The sequence below is a fragment of the Leptonychotes weddellii genome, chromosome X, assembly GCF_054177405.1.
Source record: "Leptonychotes weddellii isolate Sample4059 chromosome X, ASM5417740v2, whole genome shotgun sequence".
Taxonomy (NCBI): Eukaryota; Metazoa; Chordata; class Mammalia; order Carnivora; family Phocidae; genus Leptonychotes; species Leptonychotes weddellii.
In genome coordinates, this window is record NC_138385.1 from 38,945,261 (window position 1) to 38,972,356 (window position 27,096).

The window sequence follows — 27,096 nt, forward strand, 5'->3', positions numbered from 1 at the left end:
TTTTGTTATGTTTATCTTTTTATTCTATTTTATTTTCTAGCAGTGTAATTTAAATTTCATACACTCCTACGAGCTATGTATGCGAGTATCTCTATTTCTCTACATTCTTTCCAATACCAGATACTTTAAATGTTTGTTAATTTGACAGCCAAGAAAAGTGGTATTTCATTGCTGACTTATTTTTCAATTTTTTGTTACTCATAAGGTTGAACGTTTATATGTCTTACGGTTCATTTACATTTTTCTGTTTTTGAATTGCCTGTTCATTTTTTTGCCCATTTTTCCATTGAAATGTTTACCTTACTGCTAGTACTTTTTAAGAGATCTTGATATATTATGAGTATCAATCCTTAACTGTAATACATGTTGAAAATATTTTCCCCAGTTTTTTGTTTATCTTTGAACTTTGTTTATGGTGTTTTTTTACTTGCTCATTTTTACCATTCTGGGTTTTAAAACCTATGTCATCAAATTAGTTCATCTTTTTCTTAATGAGTCTAACTTCTAGTGTTATAGTGGGAAGTCTTGTCTCCCATAAGATTATATATACAGTCACTTGTGTTTTTTCTTTGTCAACTCATAGTTCCATTTTTTTTAAGCTTTTGAATCCATCCAGAATTTACTTTGATGTATGGCGTGAAATAGCCACCTAACTGCCCCCCCCACACACACACCCAAATTAGTGGTTAAATATTTGTCCCACCACCACTGATTGAGTAACCTCCCTTTCCTCGATGGTTTGAAATGCCTGAGGTTTTTCTGAACATGTATGTGCTGGATCCTACGGATATGTGTCCCTACTGGGTTAAAGGAAGCAATCTGTAATCATTAGCATTGTCTATGCAGGAAATTCTTCTGGAGTGACTGCAAAAGACTCCCAGTACCTAAGGAAATCCAAAAAAAGAACAATGCATCAACCAATAACTAGGCTTTCTTTTTTTAAGTTTTTATTTTAATTCTAGTTTGTTAACATGCAGTGTTATATTAGTTTCAGGTGTACAATATAGTAATTCAACACTTCCATACATCACCTAGCACTCATCCCAAGTGCACTCCTTAATTCCCATCACCCAACCCCCCACCCACCTCCCCTCTGGTAACCATCAGCTTGTTCTCTATACTCAAAAATCTGATTCTTGCTTTGATGCTCTTATTTTTTTCCTTTGCTTATTTGTTTTGTTTCTTAAATTCCATATGTGAGTGAAATCATATGGTATTTGTCTTTCTCTGTCTGACTTATTTCGCTTAGCATGATACTTTCTAGCTCCATCCATGTCATCGCAAATGGCAAGATTTCATTCTTTTTAATGGCTGAATAACATTCCATTGTATACATATACCGCATCTTCTTTATCCATTCATTAATTGATGGGCACTTGGGCTGCTTCCATATCTCGGCTATTGTAAGTAATGTTCCTGTAAATATTGGGGTGCACATATCCCTTCAAATTAGTGTTTTTGTATTCTTTGGGGTAAATACCCAGTAGTGAGATTGCTGGGTTGTAAGGTAGCTCTATTTGTAACTTTTTGAGGAACCTCCACACTGTTTTCTACAGCGGCATATGCTTTCATCTTTCATTGCAGAGAAGGGGTGAAGAGTCCAGTGAAATGGAGCAGATTTCAATCATTGAAAGGTTCCCTTACCCCTTCCAGGTAAGGTATTTTCTCTCATCAGCTCTCAAAGATCCCTGTAATGTAATAATTAGAGTTGGGGTGCAGGGCACAGTGAAGAATACTTGGTCCCAGTGAACAGAATTTGAGGTGGACAAGGAAGCTGAAGTGAGAAATGAGACTGACATGGACTAAGAGTGTTAGCTTTTCTATTTTCCCAATTTAACATAGTACCTTTTAGTCCCTACACCTCAAAGCGAATCCATAATGGCAGTAACTCTATTATGGTGTGTCTTGTCTATAGTAACTGCATTGAGAAAGATGCTCTGCTGAGTGACCATTTCACTTCCTTCTGGTTCTGCCTATCTGTCTAATGGTGGTCATGTGGGTTGAAAAGACAGAAAAGGGGAGGGAAGGAGTAGTTATTAGGAAGTTCAGTATGGGGAAGGCTTATTAGACTTACACATAAACCTAAATTCTATTCTAGTCTGAAATAACTGAAGAGCCACATAGACATCTGTTTCAAAGATGTATTGTAATCCATGAAGGAGAGCAAGAGCTTCAGATTCAGTCTTCAACGTGGTTTGCTTGTGTCCTGAAAACTCTGTAGGTCACATGTTGTGAATATAGCAGCCTCTGCAAACAGTGAAAGCCAGAAAAGGAAGTGGAAAGTCTCAGGGGAGGGGGCTTTCTGTCATGGATTTATGAGCACAGCAAAACTAACAAGCAAAAAGAAAAATGTGCAAGGATCTTGCTCATGTCCCTGACTGTATCAAAGTTCACAAAACCTGTGAAGGAGGAGTGTTTTAGACGTAGTTTTTACTATTGTCTTTCAACAAGATGATGTTGTTTGGCTGCGTAATGCTAAATAACAGATAATTCAAATTAGTTTACATTTGATTTCAGAATCCACTATGTAATGTCTGTTAAGTCTGTGAGGATTGGAACCACATGTCTCATGCACCCCCAGAACACCTAACACAATGCCTTGTACATGTAAAGTGTTCAAAAAATACTGCCTGTTTGATCTGATGACAATGCTTAAAATATACTTTACTTTTTTTGAAGTAAATATATACTTTACTCTTTTGTGGTTCCAAACTTGGTTAATTTTGGCAAGGGGAGGCCACTAGGCAGTAGGAGAAAAATTAGCCATGAGTTAAAATTTTGCTTCATATTATCCAAGTGAATAATCCATATGTACTAAACAAGACTTAAGTTGTACAAATCATTACTTCCGTTTCTCTTCTATACAAACTCAAGGTTTAACAAGATCATAAAATATTCTTTGTTGAATAAACACAAATCCTGTCTCCACCAAGGCTGGGGGAAATATTATGAACTAAGTTTACACACAAATTGAAACACAAGTCAAGAGGATCTAGGACTATCTAAAAAGCTAAGTGCTTCTAAGTCCTACAACCCTGGATGTGAATTGTTCAGGAATTTTTCAGATAGTTCACATGACCCCAGCTCCACCGCCAATGGAAGACCCTACCTTTCTTTGTTTTCCACTATGAATATACAACATTGTAGCTGAAGATTAGTTCCTTTGAAGACTTTCTCCTTTTTTCCGAATCCTAACTGCTGAAGTCTGTGTGTCCATTGCTTCAGGTTGTGTATGATGAAGGACCTCTTTATGTCTTCTCCCCAACTGAAGAACTGAGAAAGCGTTGGATTCACCAACTCAAAAATGGTGAGAATTATTTGGAAAATAAACTAGTTTCCAAAGAAAGAAGGGGAGAAAGTGGGGAGGGAGAAAAAGAGAGAGAGAAGAAAGGAAGGAAAGAGAGAGATGGAGGGAGGAAGGGAGAAAAGGAGAGGGAAAAGAAGAATGGATGGAAGGAGGGAGGTGAGAAGAAAGAGCAGAGGTAGAAGGGAAGGAAGGAACGGGGAGGAGGATGACAAGGAGGAAGGATGATAGATTGCATTTTCTCTAATGTTAGTGATAGGATTGAGTTTCATACTCCATTATATGAATAAGAGATAACGTGCTAGACTAAGAGTTTCAACCCAGTTCCACCACGATCTCTCTGGTGCAATTCTGCAATTGTAGGCACCTCTATTTCCCTATCTATAAAACAGTCCCACTCTTTACACCAATTACAAGGGTGGTGTGTTGGGTTATTCAATGGTCATTGCAATATTTCAAATCCTAAGTATAAAATACCTAGTTCCAAAAATTAGATGATCATGAGAGTGCTTGAAGTCAGTGTGGAGAAGCTTCTTCCAAGCCCTCTTCTACCACAAATAAGCTGGGTGACCTCTGGCAAGTAGGCTAACAAGCTTCTTCTGAGGCTTAGCATTTTCTTCTGAAATAGAAATCATAATGATGCCTGCCACACCTGCCTCCAGAGTTGCCCTAACGATCCAATGAGGTACTGTATGTGAAAGCACGTAGAAAACTGTGAAACACTGTACAGGAAAGCACTGTACATCTTTTCATTATGGGTAAATATTTTCTAAGGAACTAGTTCATGTTCCCTGTTTTGTGAGGACTTAAACTTGAACACAGTTTCAGCAGCTGACATAGACCATACAATGGGCTCAGATAAACTTGAACTCTAAAGTCTTGCAGCACAGGATGCATGCAGACCTATTTGTGTGTATATATAGCCACATGTCAAGTGACTGAGAGATTAACTGGTTGAGTTGACATCAGGAAAGGCTGCCTAGAGAAACAGGAAGGATGGCAGACTGATAACAGCATGGTTGGGTTATTGCATGACAGCCCTTTGTCTTAACATTTAGATTCTGATATTCGGTGGCTCACTGTACCACCCTTATTCACTCCCTTGAGTACAAGTCTGATTGGCCAAAATAAAAATCACCAAATCTTTCAAGCTGAAAGAGGAGAGGAGAGGAGAGAGGAAGAAAGGGGTCATTTATTGAATTCTTGCTATGTGCCAGACAACGAGCTAGATACCTTATGTTTATTATCTCATTTAATTCTCACAGCAACCTTGGGGTAAAAACAATGGTAATAGCTAACACTTAATGAGCACTCGGTATGTTCCAGGCTCTGTGCCAAGTGTTTCAAATGTACCAGCTTTTCATCCTCATGATAAGCTTATGAAGTATGTATCATTCCCCTATTTACAGATGAGGGAACTGAGGTTCCAAGAGGTTCAGTAACCCGCTCATGGTCACACTCATGGGCACGCTGAGAGGTGAAGCCTGGATCTTTGCCAGATCCCTACGTCTGTAGGACTCCAGAGCCTAAGCTTATTGCATAGTGTCATGCTGTTTTGTTCTCAAGTCCAGAAATTACACCTGTAGTTGGCTGCAAGCTATTCTAGAGTAAGGCCATGTTGAGATTGCACATCAGTGATATCTTGTATCACAAAGCCAGTTCTTGGCATGTTTTGAGGTAAGAGGCTTGCTTTAGCCCTAGGGGGACAAAATGAGCACACAGAGGGCATGTATATTTGCACTTCCTTGGTTCTCTCCACAGTGCCTCATGCAGTGCCTTGCACACAGAAAGGGACCAATAGTTGTGTTAACAGATTTTTCTGTAAGGGTAAACAACCACCAAGGGTGGTTGGGCTCCATGTTGATGGAAAGCTAGGATTTAGTTTGGAAATAGGGGAAGGTGGGACATACTGAGGGAGAACCAGAAAAGGAAAAAAAAAAAAATGTGACATGTGCAAGTTAGTAACTCCTTTGCACTTAAACGACTGATTTCAAAACCAGTCATAGATTAGCCTAGCAAATACTTCTAGAGTGCCCACTACATTCAAGGTATGAGCAGTGACAGAGGATAAGAATATCCAGCTTGTAAACTTGGTTTACTGACTCAAATGGCAAACTTATAATGCTGGTTATGCACTAGTATTAAAGTTCACTGGGCAAGTAAAATTACAACAGCAAAAATAAAGCCAAAACAAATAGAAAACACCACCACTTCAAGTGGGTTATTAGTGCGGATGGATAGTGTGGGTTAAGGTGCAATTCTGCCTTCTCTTCTCTTGCATTTTACTGAAGGTATTTCATTTCCAGTTGTTCTAGACCTGGGTGTATGTCTTGTTGAACCTGCTTGGGCTCACACATGACCCAGAAAGGAAGCACCTTGCAACAAATACCCACAGTTGCTGGGAGATTTAGGGGCAAGTCCTAACAATCCCAGAACAGCCCCAGGTGCTGGCAATGTGAATTGTGAAATAACCTAGCAGGCACAGAATCCCACTCCAGGGATAAGTTAGCCCGCTGTAGGATGAAATGCACCAACTAAAAATCACTAGCACGAGAAGGGGACTTCATCAGGGTCCTGGCTACCTCTGCAGGGGTACTGGCTATGAAAGTACACGAGGGAGCCTTCTCTGGTGCTGGATCCGAGGGGTGGTCAAACGGTTGTCGACAAATGTGGCTAGTTGTATGCCTCAGATCGCACACTTTATTATATGTAAGTCATACCTCAATTTATTTTTTTTAAAGATTTTATTTATTTATTTGACAGAGAGAGACACAGCGAGAGAGGGAACACAAGCAGGGGGAGCGGGAGAGGGAGAAGCAGGCTTCCCGCCGAGCAGGGAGCCCGAGGCGGGGCTCGATCCCAGGACTCTGGGATCATGACCTGAGCCGAAGGCAGACGCTTAACGACCGAGCCAGCCAGGCGCCCCTAAGTTATACCTCAACTTAAAAGTAAGGCCCCGGGACACCTGGTTGGCTCAGTCGCTGAAGCGGCTGCTTTCAGCTCAGGTCATGATCCCAGAGTCCTGGGATCGAGTCCCTCATTGGGTTCCTTGCTCAGCGGGGAGCCTGCTTCTCCCTCTGCCTGCCGCTCCCCCCGCTTGTGCTCTCTCTGTCTCTGTCCAATTAAATAAATAAAATCTTTAAAATTTTTAAAAAAGTAAAAATAAAAATAAATCAAAGTAGGGCCTCAGGTACCCCCTATCCAGCCGCCAACTTTTTTCAGTGGCACTTTCTATGCAACGGTTGCACCCCGGGGCCTTCGCCGTGGGCTCTCTTCTTCCATGTCCCCGAACACGGCAGTGCACACTTTAATGGTATAGCGCCACCGATACGGGTCTGCATTCGCTTTAGAATCTTTGGTCAAGCTCAGCAGATCATCTCCTAATTGCAACGTCAAAAATAAGCAAAAGGCCTGAGCTCACCAACGACAAAAGAAAGAGGGGGCATTGGCAAGACTCCAACAACCAATATAGGGAGGAATACTTCATGTGTGCCTGAAACAGAGTTTTAGATATTATCCTGATAAATATGAATATGAGAGAGCAGCCATCCAGGACTTGGAGAATGTGCACCAACCCTTAGTGCCTCCCAGACAGGACCGGCCCTATGCATTGGTGCAGTAGTCTTTCCTGGTCCTCTCCCTCGGACACTGTGTGGGTCAGCTCGGGCTGTAATAATAATAAAAAAAAAAAATACCATAGAGCAGGTGGCTTAAACAACAACTATTGATTTATCACAGCTCTGGAAGCTGGGGCGTTCAAGATGAATGTGCCAGTGGATTTGGTTTCTGGTGAGAACTATCTGCCTGGCTTGCAGAATGGCTCCTTTCTCATATGGCAGAGAGAGAGAGAGAGAGAGAGAATCTCTCTCGAGTCTCTTCTTATAAAGGCACTACTCCCATCATGAGGGCTCTGCTCTTGTGACCTAATCACCTCCCTAAGTCTCCATCTCCTAATACTATTACCTTGAGGGCTTTATCATATGCATTTTGGGGCAGGGGGGGACACACAAACATTTAGTCCATAACAGACACTCTACTTCTGCGATTCTCTCCTAAGTAGCTGGAAATACCAGCTCTGGAAATACCAAATTGGCCAACAAAAGAAAGGGGGTCATCTTCACGGGGTCTTTTAAGAGGCAGGCAGTATTTGGGAACATCGGGTGAGCTCCTCAGGATCCGCTGGAGGTAGAGAGGGCAGAAAGCATTATGTGCCCCCGTTAGCGTATTAGCAGAGCTTAGTTCAGCAGAGCAGTCGGGTGTTGATTAAAAATTCTTGGCAGGTCTACCAGGGTCTAGGCCTGCACCAGAGGGTCTTCAAATTCCCTGGGTGAAGAATAATGGTGAGGGGAGGGAGGGGCAGAGAGTGGAGGTAGGGAGAGCAATCAGTCCTGGCTGGTATCTGGAACATTGTTCAGAATTGCCAGTGCCTGGTAATAATAAAAGACAGACTTTTGGTTGGTTTTATTATTGTTTTAAAATCCTCTATAGATGGGCGCCTCTATAGACGGCTCAGTCGGTTAAGTGTCTGCCTTCAGCTCAGGTCATGATCTCAGGTTCCTGGAATCTGGGATCGAGCCCCATGTGGAGCCCCTTGTCATCGGGCTCCATGCTCAGCAGAGAGTCTGCTTCTCCCTCTCCCACTGCCCCTCCCCCCTCATGCTCTCTCCCACTCTCTCTCTCTCAAATAAATAAATAGAAATCTTTAAAATCTTTAAAGTAAAATAAAATTCTCTACAGACAGTGCAGCCCCTTATAGCTTGTACCTCCATCTGAATAGCTCCTACCACCCTGTGCTTGGTATGATGGTGAAGGGGAGTGCTGAGAAAGTAAGGGGTTAGGGTGGGCAGGGGACTAGTGGTTAGAAGTCTTCAAATCCATGTTTAGAAAAGCATCAAAATAGCACTTAAAAAAAAAAAAAACAGCACTTTTGTTCATTTGCCTGTAAAATGCACCTGGCCACCAGAAGCTTCTAGGCTTCCCCCAAAGTCTTAAGTGAATGGAGTGTGACTAGCAAGCTCTTAAGAACTTGAGTTGGTCTCTATAGAGGAAAGTTGTGCCTTGTTTTTATCTTTTAAAAAAGTTATGTGGGCTTCCTCTTAACAGTAAACACTGAAATGTGTAGGTACATTTCTTTTTTTTAAAGATTATTTATTTATTTATTTGAGAGAGAGAGAGCATGAGCGGGGGGAGGGGCAGAGAGAGAGAGGGAGAAGCAGACTCCCCACTGAGCAAGGAGCCCGACCTCAGGACTCTGGGATCATGATCTGAGCCGAAAGGCTGATGCGTAACGGATTGAGCCACCCAGGTGCCCCTCAAATGTGCATATTCTTAGACTGGTTGAGGTCTTTTTGCCCCAATGCTAGCTGTTGTCAGTTATTTCAGTTGCCTTTGCTTCTCTGTTATCTGACAACACGATCCCAGGATGACTTGTCTAATTGAGTTCATGCTAAGATTCTTGAGATGCCACAGTATTAAAACAAGTGATACCAATTCCTCCTATCTGCAAACCACTCTATTCTTTACAAAGTCCTCTGGTTTCTGGGAGACGGTTTGAGCCTCATGACTCTGTGAAGGAAATGGAGGTGCTGTGTTCATCTCCCACAATGAGCTCAACCCACCTCGGAGGCCCTAGGAAGAATGGAACCATGTTTATGCTAGAAGCAGAATCACTTCATTTGTTCCTGAGTGCCATTCTGTTGACTGTTCTCTCAACACTGAAAGCCTGACGCAGACATTCTTACAAAAGCAAATATCTCTAAAAGATCACTCAGGTAGCTGGGACATTGGTGTGCTGAGAACTGGAGTGAGAGTTTGGCTTGGGCACATTGTTTCCTGTATCTGGGAAAGAACACCATAATCAACACTTTGCCTTACAAGAAGATTGAAATGGTTACTGGGAAAACAGACTATTATATATATATACACATATATGTATATATATGTATATATACATATATATATATATATATATATATTTTTTTTTCCCTCTTGGGCTCTGGCGACATCAGATATGCTTATCTTGGTAGTCAGGAGATAGTCATCATGACAGCCCACTGCAGAGAACTGCACAAGAACTTCCCAGGGCCAGGGATGTGAGCTAACTGGTTCTGTCGCCTGCTTTCTTCGGGTGGGAGAGGAAGGGGCAGTTGTTCGAAGCTCACCACTAACCTTAGTCAAAGAGGAAAACATGCAAATGGTGGATTCTTCAGAATGTCAGATGTGATCTCTTTCTCTCTTTTCTCCCTGCTACAGTCATCCGGTACAACAGTGATCTGGTACAGAAATACCACCCTTGCTTCTGGATCGATGGGCAGTATCTCTGCTGCTCTCAGACAGCCAAAAACGCGATGGGCTGCCAAATTTTGGAGAACAGGAATGGAAGTAAGAGATCTTGATCAGTATAATTTCTCCCTCTTTTGATTCTATCGGTCACTCTTTAAAGGGTTGGCCAATGCACAAAGGGGCCAGGGGAAGGGAATAGGTTGGGGCTGACATCCCACTGGCGCTCTGCTCTCCAAACCATGTGACTTGGCACAGGGCTGTATGCACTCAGACTTTTCCTAACTTTCCTAAAGGCACTGTATACAAAAGCTAAGCCCCTGATCAAACCTGTCCCTGGGCCCTTTCCTAAGACGCATTCTATATCAACACTGGTTTCTTACTTTGCAGGCTTAAAACCTGGGAGTTCGCACAGAAAGACAAAAAAGCCCCTTCCTCCCACGCCTGAGGAGGACCAGGTATACAGGAAAATTGGTGCAGATACTACTTAAATAGAAACTTACACGGGTGCTTGGCTGGCTCAGTCAGTAGAGCGTGTGACTCTTGATCTTGGGGTTGTGAGTTCAAGCCCCATGTTGGGCAGAGAGATTACTTAAAAAATAAAATTTAAATTAAAAAAAAAGAGGGGCGCCTGGGTGGCTCAGTTGTTAAGCGTCTGCCTTCGGCTCAGGTCACGATCCCAGGGTCCTGGGATCGAGCCCCACATCGGGCTCCCTGCTCTGCAGGAAGCTGCTTCTCCCTCTCCCACTCCCCCTGCTTGTGTTCCCTCTCTTGCTGTGTCTCTCTCTGTCAAATAAATAAAATCTTAAAAAAAAATAAAAATTAAAAAAAAAAGAAAGAAACTTCCAGTCACACCCTGAAAACACACCAGTCTTAGAACTCCCATGGGACTTGGCAGTGTTCATTGGTGTTCTTGTGGAGAAATGGGATTTGTCCTAAAAAGGACAAATCTTACCACTCTTCAGCGGTAAGATAGAGGGCTATTAGGAAGTTCTTGGCAACAATTTAATCCAATCACCTGTTTAAAATGAAACAAAGACCGGGTTTTTTAAAATGAAAAATATTTTCAAACATAAAGTTGTCAGAATTTCACAGTAAACACCCATATACCCAATACTTGATTCTACCACTAATATATTATTTTAAAAATTGATTTTTTTTTGGTTACTTTTTGAAGTCTAAAGAGCACTTTCTCATATTTTGTAAGTAAGCAGGCGTTATTATGCTCATTTTAAAACAAGGAAACCAAGATTCAGAGCCACTTAGTAGATCCATGTACTAGTTTAGTGCCAAGGTTTCTTAATCGTGGCTGTTCATGGTTTTTGTCCAGGAAGCTTTAAAAATATTGATGCTTGGGCCCCACCCCCAGAGATTTTGACATAACTGGTATAGGAAATTGCCTGGGATTGTTAACTGCTCTCTAGATGATTCGGATGTGCACTCCAGGCTGAGAGCCCAGCATAGATACTTGAGAATCGTTGAATGAATGCTGAATAAACCTTTTTTTTTTTTTTTAATGCCTGATTAAGGTCAGGCTGGTGTCTCTAGTAAGCCAGAGAGTTGGGGGAGAAGAGGAGGGTGCTTGATATCTAGCCAAACACCCCTACTTTTTTCCCCAACAACACAGATCTTGAAAAAGCCACTGCCCCCTGAGCCAACAGCAGCACCTGTCTCTGCGAGTGAGCTGAAAAAGGTTGTAGCCCTTTATGATTACATGCCAATGAATGCAAATGATCTGCAGCTACGAAAGGGTGACGAGTATTTTATCCTGGAGGAGAGCAACTTACCCTGGTGGAGAGCGCGGGATAAAAATGGGTGAGTCCACTCCAGCTCTTCTGGAACTTTCTGCCCACCCTCTCCACACGTGTGCAGAAGCATGCAGCGTAATTCCCCTACTCAGTATCGCAATCAGCAATTGTTGTTCCCACCCCAAAGGGAATATGCTGTCCCGCCAAATACTTCCCAGAGTGCTCTACTCGTGGCCACATCTCTGAGCCTGTAGGGTCTGGCCCATATGTTGTCATGCACATATAACCAGTGCCACATGTGCAGAAGCTACACACTTCACTGGCCTAGCCATGCATCAGTGACATGGTCTTCTTTGAGGGAGGGGCGTGGCTTATAGATCTCCATTTGAGATTGGTTCTGAGCTCAGAGATGCGGGCCTATGAATCTGTCTCCACCCCCAAGGATGAGAAGTGCTGGATGATCTAACAGATTGTCTCCTCTACAGACAGGAAGGCTACATCCCTAGTAACTATGTCACCGAAGCAGAAGACTCCATAGAAATGTATGAGTGAGTATGCTTATGTGCCCAGCACACAGTCTTCCCAGAGGAACCGAAGATAGGGTATACATGTTTATACTTTCAATACATTTATTTCAAGATATTTACTAAAGTCAGTGCCAACGGGGTCAAATGATGCCACCACCCTAAGTTAGCAGCTCTGTCTTATCCTCACGCCAAACACCCTTTGCTTATGAGAGCTGGAGAGGTCACCATGCCCTCCCCCCCAAATCCAGAAGAGCCACTCAAAGAAAAGGATTTGACAACTGGATAGGAAACATTTACAAGGGTGAAAATGTCAAACTTCTGTCACTGTCCTTTCTCCCTAATCGTGGAAATGGATTGTCCTTGGGTGCCCTGTCCCTGATCCTGTCCCAGCACCCCTCTGCCACCTGCCTTTTGTCCTCTACTCTTCATTTCCAACCAGGCTCTGGGAAAGGGATGCAGGGTGCTATGCACACGATAGGTACTCAATAAGGAATTGAGCGAACTGACTGAACCACTGGCATAGATGAACTGTGGAAGGCGCTCTGACCTCTAAGCTGCTAACACCACGGCCTAAGAGCCACTGAAGCATTCTCCCTTTACAGGTGGTATTCCAAACACATGACCCGGAGTCAAGCTGAGCAACTGCTAAAGCAAGAGGTAAGGGTGTGACCACAGGCAAACGGCATTCTCCTTGCACAAGCGAGGGCTTGCTGCTCTCTGTCACCTCAAGGCAAGGAGGTGTCAAGACTGCCATTTTATGGAAGGGCAGTAAAATTAGGGCTTCAATTTTTCTCTCAAGTTTGGGCAGGCGGAATGCAGGTGTGAGTGCCACTTCCTCCTTAAAGTCGGCTTCTTTTTCATCGTTTCAGGGGAAAGAAGGAGGTTTCATTGTCAGAGACTCCAGCAAAGCTGGAAAATACACTGTGTCTGTGTTTGCTAAATCAACAGGGTGAGTGTTACTGTTTCAAGGCCCTGGGGACAACGGAAAGAGGTATTTTCATGGTGGGCCCCTCCTACTGTCTCTGCCCCTTAACACTCAAAATTTATCTCACTTTACTTCTTGGGTCCTGCTAACCCTTGTTCCCAAGTCACTGACTCAGCCTCCACTTCTTCAGGGACCCTCAAGGGGTGATCCGCCATTACGTTGTCTGCTCCACACCTCAGAGCCAGTATTACCTGGCAGAGAAGCACCTTTTCAGCACCATCCCTGAGCTCATCAACTACCATCAGCATAACTCTGCCGGTGAGTATCAGGGGCACCAGAGAAAAAGGATGTGACAAGAACCAGGAGAGGCAATTTGGGACAAGGCGTTGAGGGGAAGAAAAAGCCTCATAGGGCAGGGCAAATTTGGTGAAAGAAAACCCCAATGATGCTAGGGCGAGATCAAGTAAAGAGGCGGTCAAAGGCCCACTTTATAGCCAGTAGGGAGTGACTTCTTATCGGGTGACTGATGCTCAGTGCTCAGGAAAGACATAGAAGATCCTGGTAATTAACAAATGAGCAAGTACTCATTGAGGTCCTACTGTAAACACAGCAATTTTCTTGGTACTGGAGGAGAACACAGTGAAATTATCAGTCAAGGTCCTTGCCCTCAAAGAACATACAGGTTGGACAATACCCGAAGACAGTGTCTAAGTAGGGTGGACATTTGAAAACCTGGAGATTGGTGAGGGCATGAAGACATGGGATAAGCTTCACTCAGAAGACTTGCTGCTATCTGCTACCTCCACGCAAGGCAGTCTCAAGGCCGTCATTTTAGGGGGTCCCAATGACACTTTGCAGTGTCAAAAGCAGAAGTTGGATGTGAGCTAAGCCTGGGTTGGGAGGTGGGGATATATTTAGTTGGGGAGTGTATTTCAATGAGTATTTTCTGTCTTTTTTTTTCTTCTGAAAATTCTTTTGTGAGAGGAGAAGCTTCCGGAAACATTGGGGTTCGTGGAGATCCCCTGGGATTCAAACTGTATCGGAAAGATGACTGTCAGAAGTGTCAGGCTTTACGTGAGGCTGTGTGCAGCAGCCCACCTCCTACGCTGCGCCCCCAGCATGACCCTCTCCTCTGTATGTTTCAGGGCTCATATCTAGGCTCAAATATCCAGTGTCTCAACAAAACAAGAATGCACCTTCCACTGCGGGCCTGGGCTACGGTAACTGCTTATTTCTCTAGGGTAGGGTGGATGGGCCAGTGACAAGGACCACTTTGGCAGACCCAACTAGACCTTGCAGCACACTGTTCCGCACCAGCCGCCTCGAGGAAGATTAAGTCAGGGCCAAACAAGTTATTTGGTGCTTTTTCTCCCTCTGGTGGCTCCTACTGGGACTGCAAACACACAGATTCATAAAGGGATTATTTTTTAATTGTGTGATTAAAAAAAACATAATCATGAAGGGATTTTAAGAGGTTGTCTAGTTTCTCCTTTCTTTATGGCTGCCTGGCACCTAAAATGCCAATTCCTCCAACCAGTAACCACCCCGTCCCTGAGGTTTACCCGAGCAAAGATAGATTAGTACTCCTGAGCATTTCCCTTTTACCGCTTGCCTTTTTCTACCCCCAGTAGGGGTTCTTATCTATTGTAGGAATTACACATACACGATTCCCCAAAAAATCATATCAAGGCTTTGTTGTTATAGGATCATGGGAAATCGATCCAAAGGACCTGACCTTCTTGAAGGAGCTGGGGACTGGACAGTTTGGGGTAGTGAAGTATGGGAAATGGAGAGGCCAGTATGACGTGGCCATCAAGATGATCAAAGAAGGCTCCATGTCCGAGGATGAGTTCATTGAAGAAGCCAAAGTCATGATGTGAGTTACAGCCCAAACTCAACCCTCAACCCAGTTGCTGGAGTCTAGGAATTACCAGGACAGTTTCCACTGTGGCTTAAGGTGACTTAGAGTGAGAGAGATTTGGGACCAGGGCCTGAGGTCAATCTTTGATTGGCGGGAGTACTAACTGCTAAGGTAACCATTTCTCTGCCTTAGATATTGGTGGATAACAGTGTTGGTCTTGGGTGTGTACTACCTCAGTAGCATTTGGGGATAAACGTGAAAAATGAGACTTTCAAAGGGAAGACGGATTCTGACTAGCCTTAGTGTTCAGTCGGCCCTGAGCTTATTTTCTGTTCTGTTTGGGCTCCGTATCCCTGCCCGCCCTCACATATTAGGCACTTTTGGGGTTCAGGGTGGGAAGGAGGAAGCTCAACTTGTTATCATGGGCCCTTATCTGATGCTCTACTTCCAGACCAACCCCTTTCCTCTCCAGCCCCTTTCTCATTAGTATGGAGAGCCAGAGAGGGAGGACTGGTTTGTTGCCTCTCCCGTAGGAATCTTTCCCATGAGAAGCTGGTACAGTTGTACGGCGTCTGCACCAAACAGCGCCCCATCTTCATCATCACCGAGTACATGGCCAATGGCTGCCTCCTGAACTACCTGAGGGAAATGCGCAACCGCTTCCAGACTCAGCAGCTGCTGGAGATGTGCAAGGACGTCTGCGAAGCCATGGAATACCTGGAGTCAAAGCAATTCCTTCACCGGGACCTGGTAGGACCTCAGAAGGATTGGCCTGGGACCAAGGACTGAGGGGGTAGAAGCAACAGCGGAAGAAAGATAGATCATACCTGGATGAGGAGGGTGGCCGGGACCATCGTTTCAGTTTTATCCAGAAAACACTGAGAGTTAGGTGAGCCCGTGCCCCAGTGGTCAGCCAGTCGAGGATCTCCAGCCTCAACACTACAAGTCGCACCATGATGGAAGCTGGAGCCGTGACCCATGCCCAGCCCCCTACGGCAACAAGGAAATGGTGGGGTCCCCCACCCAGGACAGAAGGGCAACCCCGCTTCCCAGTGGGGCTGCTCCTGGCACAGAGTCATCACTTGGTTACATCAGAGTCATATCCTGGGGGTCTGTGGGTAACATTCGTTGTTGTTGTTGTTTTTCAATGTTATATATTAGCTAGCAAACACTGAAAAACACATCTGAAAAAACTGAATTTCCAGCCTCTCTTGACAATCTTGGCCACCCTGAAACATCAGGCTCATTCTCACAGGCCACGCTAACAGTCCCCTGGAGCTGGGGAGCAGCTCACCTCCTTCGGACCAAAGGGCGTGCTCTGCATTTTCCTGTAATCTACCCGCCCCACTTCCCTCTATCAGTTCGGCTGCCTGGCCTCTAGAGGCCTCGGAGTTTTGTGCCCCTGTCTATGGCAGCCAGGCCAAGGCTCAAATTGTCTTAGCCCCACTGGCAGGAAAGCAAACACAACAAAACAAAACACACTTGCCCTGGGTTCTCCCTCATTCTCTCAGCAATTCAGTAGAGGACGGGGTGTAAGGGAATCGTCGGTGTGAATGAAATCATTCTGCATGCCCTCCGATGCTTTACTTCTGTCTATACATCAGGTCGCTTTAGATGTAGTGGAAATGCATCCGAGTTTCTCAGTGGCATCACCTGACTCCTGCTGGGTGGGAAAGTGTCTCTTGAGTTGAAAGAGATGAGGCTTCCCTGGCTTCATTCCCCTGGTGGGCAGAAGCTTGGTGCCTTTAACCTGTGTGCTGGGGACAGAGTCTCACTGGTAACTGTTGTATTACAGGCGGCTCGAAACTGTTTGGTAAATGATCAAGGAGTTGTTAAAGTATCTGACTTCGGCCTCTCCAGGTGGGTGTGCCTTTTTCATCTTTCCCTCTAAAAGTAAAAATAGCACAGTACAAACATGAGGCAGCATTACTGGTTTGAATCCTCTCCCTTTCTGTTTTCCCCCTCATTCTAGTCTTTTCCACTCTCTTTCTATCCTTTTTCTTTCTCTGAATTCTTCCTCCTTTTGTTTTGTTGTAATATCCCTCTCCTTGCCTTTCTCCCTCCGCCTTTTTAAAGCTAAGATTCCCCAATACCTTATCTTGATCTGTTAATCCTGTTGTCTTTGCCCCCCCCCCCATGCCTCCTTCTTTCCTCATCAGTCTAATTCCCACTGGCGAGGGCGGCATAGAAGGAAGGATAAAACAGAGAGGGGGACAGAGAAGAGGAGGGGAGTACCTAATAGATCTTATTTCACGTCATCTTTGCCGTAACCATATCGTCCATGAGGAAAGCTAAATCAGATATGAAAACAGGAATACACTAAAAGTAACGTTTGTAAAAGACACTGGAGGGCCTGCAAGCATGTATTTCCTCATCACCTGCAACTGTGCCAAGAAAATGTAAGTAAATGTCAAGCTCTCCAAAATCATGACAGTAACAAGTCCTGACCCCTCGGCAGGTATGTCCTGGATGATGAATATACAAGCTCAGTAGGCTCCAAGTTTCCAGTCCGGTGGTCTCCACCCGAAGTCCTTATGTATAGCAAGTTCAGCAGCAAATCTGACATCTGGGCTTTTGGTAAGTGGAGGGAATTATACAGATTATACAGCTCAAAGGAAGAGGAATGCAATGGGGAAATTGATACTTTGCAACCTGCACAGAGAGATTATGATGTGTTGTTGTTTTCCTTCCCCTAACCCTTAGGAAGTGCTTGCTATTGTCAGGCACCACAGGGGTTCCTGAGGATAAAAAGAGTAACCTAGACATGATCCCTGCCTCCTTGGAACTTAACAATATATTGAGAGGAACAAACAATTTGTTCAGTATTCCACAGCTTCTGAATACTGATTATGTACCAAGGGACGCTGCCAGACCCTCTAATTACAAAGACAAATAAGAGGCTGTCTCACTCCAGAGGAGCTAATTGTCCAGTCCAACCCTGACTACCCTCCAGCATGGTCAGTACGAGAGCAGAAGTTTGGACAAAAATGTAAAATTCACAGAGTGGGGAATCAGCTGAAATCTAGTATTTGAGGTTGATCTAGGAAGACAAGGAGCCCAACTACCCAAAGAGACTGCAGATCGACTTACTGCATTTTTTTCATTTCCTAGGGGTTTTGATGTGGGAGATTTACTCTCTGGGGAAGATGCCATATGAAAGATTTACTAACAGTGAAACCGCTGAGCACATTGCCCAAGGCCTACGTCTCTATAGACCTCATCTAGCTTCAGAGAGGGTATATACCATCATGTACAGCTGCTGGCATGAGGTAAGTGTTTTGGGGGGACCTCTCAAATTATTTCCTTGAGCCTCCTTTCCCATTTAGCCAGCCAGGCCCCCAGGCTCCACTCTCCCCAGCCGTGTGGCAGCTGGGCACACACTGATAGCCACACACATCCTGGGCCCCACCTGTACCCCAGTCCTTTCATGGCCGGAGACTTTCCCAGGCTCATCTAGTTCCCACTAGAGTATCCTCAGCAGACCACATTACCAACTCAGCTTCAGGGGGAGGGGATGCTGTGGGGCCATGTCGCCTAGCATAAGCAGGCAGCTAGAGGCATTTGGCCAAATGTATGGACACTTCAAAAGAAAAGCCATTAAAATGTATGTTCATTCCTTTGGAAGTCATTAGCCCTTTCTTCTATTAGACTAACTAACTGCCAATCTTTTTTGGCTGTGATCCTAACTGGAATTCAAAAAAAAACCAAACAAACAAACAAAAACCCTCCTGAAAGGGAACTAAAATAGGTCGTGGTCATTTTTTTTTTTTTTAAATGGGGTGCATCGTGGGGTATGTGGGTAGATGTGGTATTTTGAAAACAGGGAGGCTGTCCCACTATTACTAAAATGTTTTATTGCTCTCACCATGGGTTCTTTCAGAGGTGCTTTCTCCACTTTTCGGTAGGTCCTTGGCAACCTTAATTTGGCAACCGAAATCTCTAGTAGGAAATGAATGCTGCAGTACTAGAAACAGGGCAGGATGGTGTCCAACAAGCACATATGTGAATCTGGAGCCCTGTTGGGGGGCTGAAAAGTGGGGACTTGGATCAGAGCATGGCTCCTTTCCCTTCAACAAATAACTGAGGTCACAGAGGAAGGGACAACCATTTCCCTTCTCTCGTCTGTGCCATGCAGGATTAAGGGGGACTGACTGTGCTCCCTCCCAACTAGGACATCCTCACTCCGCTAGTTTAACTATTTCAGACAGGCCCTTTCTCCACAGCCCGTTTAAAGTAATACTCTTGAAACTGGGTGCATATCAGAATCCCTGGGGAACTCTTAAAACTGCAAATGACTGGGCCTTATCCTCAGAGATTCCAATTAGGTATGTCTGAAGCAGAACCCCGAAATGTCCTTTTAAACTTCCCAGGAAATTCTGATACTCAGCTAGGTTTAAGAACCACTGATTCAAAGGAACAAGAAATTGATGATTTTATTTTAAAGATTTTATTTATTCGAGAGAGAGAGAGAACAAGCAGCGGGGAGGGGCAGAGGGAAAGAGAGAGAGAGAGAGAGAGAGAGAGAGAAGCAGACTTCCCACTGAGCAGGAAGACTGATGTGGGGCTCAAGCCCAGGACCCTGGGATCATGACCTGAGCTGAAGGCAGGCTCTTAACCAACTGAACCACCCAGGTGTCCTCTGGCTTGTTATATTTTTAAATCTAAACTCCGTCTGGAGATTTGTTACCATAAATAAATACAAAGTTCTTGCTTGACTTCCTTGTATCTGTTATCCCTAATGTTCATTCATAGACTCATGGGCAGGGGCCTGAGGGATAGTCTTGGTCCAGTTTTCACAGTATGTTTAGTAAAACCCTAGGGGTTTATGGATCATGGCTGTCACAAAGGGCCTTAGTCTAGGGGCCAGAGAGTGGTAATAAAATGTCCCAGGTGCTCGGGATCCCTGTTCAGTGATGCAGCCCATGGTCTTGAGATGTTAATTCCTCTGTAAAACTTTGGCTACGGTATGATAAAACAGTGTTTGAAAGTTTACAAGATTTCAGTTCTGGCAGACATTTAAGCTTGTTTAGTTAGCCATTTTTCATTTGAGGATCCAAAATAATGATGTACTGGTGTACAAGTCTGTAATGAATTCGCCCTCAGTTTTTAATCAGTGTTTGCCAGTTTAATTTGCAAATTCTCCTCATCACATTAATAACCTGGGTTACTAAAGATGAAAAGTGAACAAGGACTTCATGGAGCACTTCAATTTCTTTTCCTTTTTTTTCTTTCTTGTGTGTGTGTGTGTGTGTGTGTGTGTGTGTGTGTAATTGACAGGGTATGCTACAGGGCATATAGTATATACTTAATAAACATTTCTGCTTACTCATTGCATTTCCTTTGAATTCTGGATTCTAGCCCACTGTAACATCCTGCTTTTTCTTTGGTTTTAGAAAGCAGAGGAACGTCCCACTTTCAAAATTCTTCTGAGCAACATCCTAGATGTCATGGATGAAGAATCCTGAGCTCACCAATAAGCTTCTTGGTTCCATTCCTCTTCTCCACAAGCCCCAATTTCACTTCTTCGGAGGAATTCCCAGGCTTACAGGCCCTGGAGCCTTGTGCTCTCAATGAGTACACAAAGGCCCCTCTCTACATCTAGGAATGACTCTCTTCTTTGATTCTCTGAGATAGTACCCTCTGAGCAAAAACCAAGGAATTATTGTGCCTGGTATTGTCCTCAGAGAGACAATTTTCCAGGAGTATTAAGACAGACTGAATTTGGGATGGAAAGTTTGGGGGAGGGAGGGGTGTAAATAGCCTGACAAGGGGTCCAACAGCTCTTTGGGTAGGCATTAGAGCTTGGGGGGAGGGAGGCAGAATTTGGCAAGAATAAAATGGTGTCATAAAAATGGGAGGGGAGGGTGTTTTGATCAAATAAAATTACTGGAAAGCATGAAGTTTTCTTGCTATCTCGATTAATCATGCAACCTCCCTGGAGCGCCCTATCTCAGTGTTCCAGAAAACTGTTGTGTGGCATTGGTTTGGCATATTCCTACTTTGAGAACTCAAGATCCTCAGCAATTTAACCCCTCTGGCTCTTGGAAAATTCTGGCTCTGAGTCAGAGACAAACTCACAAGCAAAGCACCAGTGCCTGGCACACAGCGGGCATGTAATATTACCGGAATGAATCTGAAAGTTGGGGACAAATTCTATCGGAGCCTCTTTCTCCTCCATCAGGAGGCAAAACACCCTCAAAGAAAACTGGACGGCTAAGAGACGGGCCAAGCAGTCTGGGCCAAGAAAGCACCAGCACCGCAGCAGGAAAAGCGCGGGCCAATTTGGAAGTGGGCAGGGGCGGGGCTGTTGGGCCGGCCGGAAACCGGCCACGTGGTGTTAAGTAACTTCCTTTTTTACTTTTTTCCCTTTCTTTTGGGAATAACGTCTTGTCAGCGCCGCAGCACTGGGCTGCAAGCCCCGAGGCCTCAGGGCTCACGTGGGGCGCTGCTGCGGGGTCGCGGGCGGGAGCGGGGCGCACCGGCGGCTGGGTGGAGCGGCGGGGGAGGGCGGGGGGCAGGGTGGGGGTGCGGAGTGGGGGGGCGGGGCCGCGCCCGGGGCCGCACGCCGGCGCAGTGCGCTCACAGGGCGGGCCCAGAGACGGCAGGTTGTGGTTCCGGTTCCGTGGCGGAGACACGTGAAGGTCGGTGAGTTGGTGCGGAGTTCGTCTCGGCACGCGTGGCGGCGCTGGGATGGAGTCCTCCTCGTCTTCGTCCGCGGCGGGTTTGGGCTCGGTGGACCCACAGCTGCAACATTTCATCGAGGTGGAGACTCAGAAGCAACGCTTCCAGCAACTGGTGCACCAGATGACGGAACTTTGTTGGGTAAGGAGCCTGGGGCTGGGACCTGGCCACTGTACCTGCTTCCCCCCCTGCCTTTGCCCGGCGGGACTCCCCAGGACGTCCGGGATTCGGGGAGGGGGAGGACCGGTTAGCATCCCCTTGGTTTCTTCAGGTTTCTCAGATCAAGCCGGAAGGTAGAAAAAGTGACTCCGCTTCTCGGGGGACTCTCACCCCAGACCTTGGCTTTGTTGGTGCCGAGGACTTGGGATCACAGCGGACTTTTGCACCTGTCCCAAGCAGCACTTTAGGCACCTGAGGTTGAAGCTGCCTAGTGCTGGTCACCAAGACTGATGAGAGCCACCAATACTGAGATTTTTTTTTTTTTTTTTTGAGCCCCGATTCCCAGGGAGTGAGTCTCCTGTTCCTGGACTTCTCAGGGTTTACCTGGATTACCCAGTTGCTGTTGCCCGTGAGAAATGAGTGGCTCTAGCCCACTAACTGTAAAAGTGGCGTAATCTCCCTCCCCCCCCCCCACACACACTTGCTTTCTTGTTGGATTGTTGTGTAATACCAAGCTCTTTCGGGTTTGAAGGTTGAGGAATTGAGTATGCTCTGTGAGGGGACTTTGGCAAAAGGGCGGAAGCATTTGCAGCTGGGGATCAAAGTGTTCTCCGGCTGCCAAGGACAGCATAACCGCCATGCCTTGTGAAAGAAAAAAAAAACCCTCAGGATTTAGAGGCTAAGGATAATTTTCCTTGGAAGTGGAGAGTCTGAGGCTTGTGTACACAGCAGAGAATAACGAACAAAATTCATTTGAACCACTTACTTGAACTATATACAGTCATCAGTTCCGTAGTCCCTTTCACATAAACCTGTGGTATTGCTGGACTCTGACCCTAACAGATGCTTACCTATGTACTCCTTGGTGCTTTGATTCTTTAAAAAAAAAAAAAAAAAAAAAAATCTGTGATTCTTTGGCCAGAAGCGGGTGTGGTTAAGGACTCCTTTAAGAATCTGTAAGCCGTGGGCCCTTTAGGAAAATTCATACAGTTCTCCATTCATCTTGAGAGTATTCAAGAGCTTCTGGCTTAAGTAGACAAGGTTATAGAATCCTGGGTAATAAATTCCTTTTTTTCTTTGGTAGGTTTTAGGGTGTCACGCGATTTATTCTTTCACCCTTTTTTCCCTGCAGTTACTCTAAAGGCATTTAATGGTGGCAACATTGTGGAGTTATAACCAGATTCAGTGAAAGGTTACTCCACTTGTATTTTGCTCCCCCTCCCTTTTTTTTTTTTTTAAAGATTTTATTTATTTATTTGACAGAGAGAGCTAGAGAGGGAACACAAGCAGGGGGAGTGGGAGAGGGAGAAGCGGGCTCCCCGCTCTGCTCGATCCCAGGACCCTGGGATCATGACCTGAGCCGAAGGCAGACGCTTAACGACTGAGCCACCCAGGTGCCCCCCCGCCCTTTTTTTTGCTCTGTAATAGCTCCACCATTTTCTGTTCCAATAACTTGGGGCAAAATATCTCTGCCACGGTTTCCCTCTTTGTAAAATGAGGATTAATGATAGTGTCTGTTTTGTAGGGTTGTTGTGAGAATTTAATGTAACTGCTTGCCACATGCTAAATGTGAAATAGTAACATATCAGATACTGTTTTTAGGTGAAGTTTTTCCTATAAATAACAAGAAGTTAGCTTTCCCTCCCTCCCCCCACCCCGAATTTTTTCTCAAGTTCTCTTTGTGTTTCTGTATCTTGTCCTGAGCAGGAGAAGTGCATGGACAAGCCTGGGCCAAAGTTGGACAGTCGGGCTGAGGCCTGTTTTGTGAACTGTGTTGAGCGCTTCATTGATACAAGCCAATTCATCTTGAATCGACTGGAACAGACCCAGAAATCCAAGCCAGTTTTCTCAGAAAGCCTTTCTGACTGATCTCAGCATTACCTCTTTGGAAAAGGAAGGTAGTTCAAGAATGAAGAGCGGTTGATGGGATAGTTGAAGAAGAAAAGGCTATGGGGGAATTGGCTCCCACCTTTGTCACTCTTGGGACATCCTGTCATCTGAGAATGAACAAAGACCAATTTTGTGTGTGTGTGTGTGTGGAGGGGGGTGGGTTTTGAGGGTCATATGTGTACTTGATTGTGTTTTTTTAATGCTAATCTTGTGAAAACAATTGACAGATGAATGGAAAACTCTACTAGATGCATATTACTGTATGTGGGACTGTGCTTTCTCAAAGTCCCATTAACTGCTCCCTATAATTTTGATAGTGGAACTGCTTTCTATAATTTGATTGTGGGACCACACAAATCTGTCATTTGTGTGGATTCATTTCAGATTTCTGGGGAGATTGGATATACATCTTTGTGTCTCTCAGAAAGGGAAGCAGTGGGAGAAGAGTAATTTGGTACTTAACTATAGGCCTCCTTAACTAGTGTTTTGACTATCAGTGCTGGAAAAAAATCTATGGGATGTTCATACAATACACTCAGCTTTCTAGATTCTCTCCCTCCCTTATGCTGTGATTTTCTTTAGTGTATAAGGTATAGTCTTGAGGTAGCACAGGTAGCCTGAGTGTCTAGAGGCCTTTAGTTACAAAGGAATCTAGTCAGTGAGCATAATTCTCATTACTAAACTGCCATGAGGAAGAAGCTTACTTACCCTGTATATCAGGGTCCGAAAAATTCAAAGATGTGCCTAAATAGGTTATAAAGATTTAGGCCAGGCAAAAACTAACAGCAGTTTCAGGTAGAGGTGCATGCCTAATGTTAATCAGTGTAGACTCCATTTATTGCATTCTTTTGATCACTGAAATAAAGGCTTCTACAAAATTCAACTCTGATTCAGAAGGCTTTCTATTCTGGTTATCACCTGCACCCTGGAGAGATTTGGTGTAGGCTGGTTCCAAGACTGAAGTGTAGCCTGTCTGGGTACTTGATCTGTGCAGGGAACAGCACGGTATTCCAGGGATGTCTTGTCTGACCTTTTTGTGAGAAAGGAGAACCTTGAGATGAGATGGGGAGGGAAGGGATTCAGTGCTGACAGCTCCCTGAGTGGAGTGGACGAGGTTATAATGACTGGATTCCCCTCCCAACTTCAGATGCTAGTAGACTGGAGTGTAGACCTAACATGGAACTATGTGTTGGGAGCCTCTAGTTCTGATCCCTGAAGGTTGGGGAAATACACATTTCTAGAAGCCTCAAGTCCTTTTAGCTTTCCACCATATAGGTACCACAAGGAATTTTTTTTTAAAATCCTGGTGAAAAAATTTACGAAAGTTTAAGTGATTTTTCTGTGCCAGACACTGTTTTTGGTGCCAGGGCTTCACGAGTGCACAAAAAACAAAGCCCCTGCCCATGTGGAGCTTATGTTCTAGGAGAGGGGAGACAGGCAACAAACCCATAAATATGTCCGTTTAATGAGTGCCATGGAGAAAAAGCAGAGTCTGGGATATTAGGGAATGTTTGTGGGGCTGTTGTTATTTGAGATGCGATGGTTAGAGGCCTCCTTGGGAACGTGGCAGTTCGCTGAGACCTGAAAGAATTAAATGACCAAGCCATGTTGGTATCTGGGAAGATCATTGCAGGTAGAGATGACAGCAGGTCCAAAGGCCCCAAGGTCAGAGCAGCATGCCGTGACACTAAGGTAGAACAGTCAAAGGTCAGTAGGGCTGGAGTAAAATGAGTAAGGAGAATGGTAAGAAATAAAGTCAGAGACATAAGCATGAGATGGATTGGGGCTGGGAGGCAGGTAAGTGCACTGATCATGTAGGGAGTTGTAGGCCATTGCAAGGACTTGGCTTTTAGCAAGCAAGATGGGGAGCCATGTGAGGGTTTTTAGCAGATGAGTGATGTGATATAACTTAAGTTTTAGGAGGGTCCGGCTGCTGTTTGGAGAACCTGTACATGTACAGTAGTAAGAATAATGGCATTTTAAAGTCCAAGAAAAATCAGGCTCTTAAGGTAGGTGTCTAGCATGTACTTGTATCTGTATATCCCCTTTGTTTTTTTTTCCTACAAAATTTAGTGTGTTCGTGGAAAACCTCAAGTCATAAAGGAAGGGTCCTTTAATCTTTGCCTTCTTATTCATTCTTCCTTATTCCTCCTTTTTCATATATATTACTGTTTTATTATTAACTATCATTCCTTCTTACTCTTCCTTCATATAGTATTAAAATACTCTAGTCACATTTAGACAAACTTAACTTTTTTTTTTTTTTTTTTTACAATGTTCACTGCTTGCTCAGCTAATGTACATAGTGAGAGAGAGGGTCTGTTGGATTTATACAGTATGCTTGAGCACCAAGTGTATGTTCAGTACTACTAGGTACAAGATAATGGGAGAAAGAAAAGGTAGAACATTGTCCCCATCATCAAGGAGGTTAAGTATACCAGAGCAACAATTTGAGCTTTTTGCTTTGTCAATCTCAGAAACTTGAGAATCTTGATAGGAAGGTGGTACTGTCAGCCCTAATAACCCTCAAAGTTCTCATTTCAGTATTCAGGGTAGAATGCTTAAGACTCCAAGTATGAAACAAAAGGATTGAATTAGCAGACTCTTTCCCTGAAATGAAATCTTATTGGAAGCCTAATATATAAAATAGAAAAGCAAAGCTGGTTTGGAAAGAGGCCCACTGTTGTCACCCCCACCCCCACTTCACCCACTCCCGTGGTGCCTGAGGCACTGTCTTAGGACCTCTAGGGTTTTACTAAACATACTGTGAAAACTGGACCAAGACTATCCCTCAGGCCTCTGCCCATGAGTCTATGAATGAACATTAGGGATAACAGATACAAGGAAGTCAAGCAAGAACTTTGTATTTATTTATGGTAACAAATCTCCAGACGGAGTTTAGATTTAAAAATATAACAAGCCAGAGGACACCTGGGTGGTTCAGTTGGTTAAGAGCCTCCCTTCAGCTCAGGTCATGATCCCAGGGTCCTGGGCTTGAGCCCCACATCAGTCTTCCTGCTCAGTGGGAAGTCTGCTTCTCTCTCTCTCTGTCTTTCCCTCTGCCCCTCCCCATTGCTTGTTCTCTCTCTCAAATAAATAAATAAAATCTTTAAAAAATATAAGTCAGTTAACCCCATGTAAGATAACATTCACATGCAAAGCAATCGGTCCTTTTTTTAAAATTTTTATTTTAATTTTTTTAAAATTAAAGAAAACCCCACTTTTCACTCCTATCAATACCTTAATAAAAAATCTTGGCCTAGGACGATTTTATTTCAAAGACCACCCGCTAGTGCTTCTTTTAAGACTCTTCATACTCTCTTCTAGCTTCATCTTCTGGACTCAAAAGAGGCAGATGCAGAAAAGTCTGGTAACTTGCATGTTTATTCCATGGAGGAGGAAGTATTTTTTTTTTTTTACATTTTTTTTATATTTATTTATTTATTTTTTATTCTTATGTTAATCCCCATACATTACATCATTAGTTTTAGATGAAGTGTTCCATGATTCGTTGTTTGTGCACAACACCCAGTGCTCCATGCAGAATGTGCCCTCCTCAATACCCACCACCAGGCTAACCCATCCTCCCACCCCCCTCCCCTCTAGAACCCTGTTTGTTTTTCAGAGTCCATCGTCTCTCATGGTTCGTCTACCCCTCCGATTTCCCCCGCTTCATTCTTCCCCTCCCGCTACCTTCTTCTTCTTTTTTTTTTTCTTAACAT

General features: G+C 44.4%; 2 protein-coding genes across 3 annotated transcripts in view; both read left to right on the forward strand.

The window, feature by feature from the left end:
* The window catches only part of BTK (Bruton tyrosine kinase), a 31,637-nt gene extending 11,097 nt beyond the window's left edge, over positions 1 to 20,540 (forward strand). For both annotated transcript variants that reach the window (XM_081808519.1, XM_006737694.2), the window contains 16 exons: positions 1,585 to 1,653; positions 3,226 to 3,307; positions 9,557 to 9,685; positions 9,974 to 10,041; positions 11,211 to 11,398; positions 11,817 to 11,879; positions 12,461 to 12,515; positions 12,728 to 12,807; positions 12,974 to 13,101; positions 13,929 to 14,003; positions 14,488 to 14,659; positions 15,178 to 15,394; positions 16,440 to 16,504; positions 17,103 to 17,221; positions 17,756 to 17,913; positions 20,038 to 20,540. In XM_081808519.1, coding sequence (XP_081664645.1) covers positions 1,585 to 1,653; positions 3,226 to 3,307; positions 9,557 to 9,685; positions 9,974 to 10,041; positions 11,211 to 11,398; positions 11,817 to 11,879; positions 12,461 to 12,515; positions 12,728 to 12,807; positions 12,974 to 13,101; positions 13,929 to 14,003; positions 14,488 to 14,659; positions 15,178 to 15,394; positions 16,440 to 16,504; positions 17,103 to 17,221; positions 17,756 to 17,913; positions 20,038 to 20,109 — 1,740 coding nt within the window. In that variant the 3' untranslated portion in view covers positions 20,110 to 20,540. The remainder of the gene's footprint in view (positions 1 to 1,584; positions 1,654 to 3,225; positions 3,308 to 9,556; positions 9,686 to 9,973; positions 10,042 to 11,210; positions 11,399 to 11,816; positions 11,880 to 12,460; positions 12,516 to 12,727; positions 12,808 to 12,973; positions 13,102 to 13,928; positions 14,004 to 14,487; positions 14,660 to 15,177; positions 15,395 to 16,439; positions 16,505 to 17,102; positions 17,222 to 17,755; positions 17,914 to 20,037) is intronic.
* Positions 20,541 to 21,235: 695 nt separating this feature from the next.
* TIMM8A (translocase of inner mitochondrial membrane 8A) lies at positions 21,236 to 24,257 on the forward strand. The gene is made up of 2 exons (XM_006737699.3): positions 21,236 to 21,466; positions 23,192 to 24,257. The coding sequence occupies exons 1-2, from the start codon at positions 21,335 to 21,337 to the stop codon at positions 23,351 to 23,353; spliced, it is 294 nt and encodes a 97-aa protein (XP_006737762.2). The 5' UTR covers positions 21,236 to 21,334; the 3' UTR covers positions 23,354 to 24,257.
* Positions 24,258 to 27,096: the final 2,839 nt, after the last annotated feature.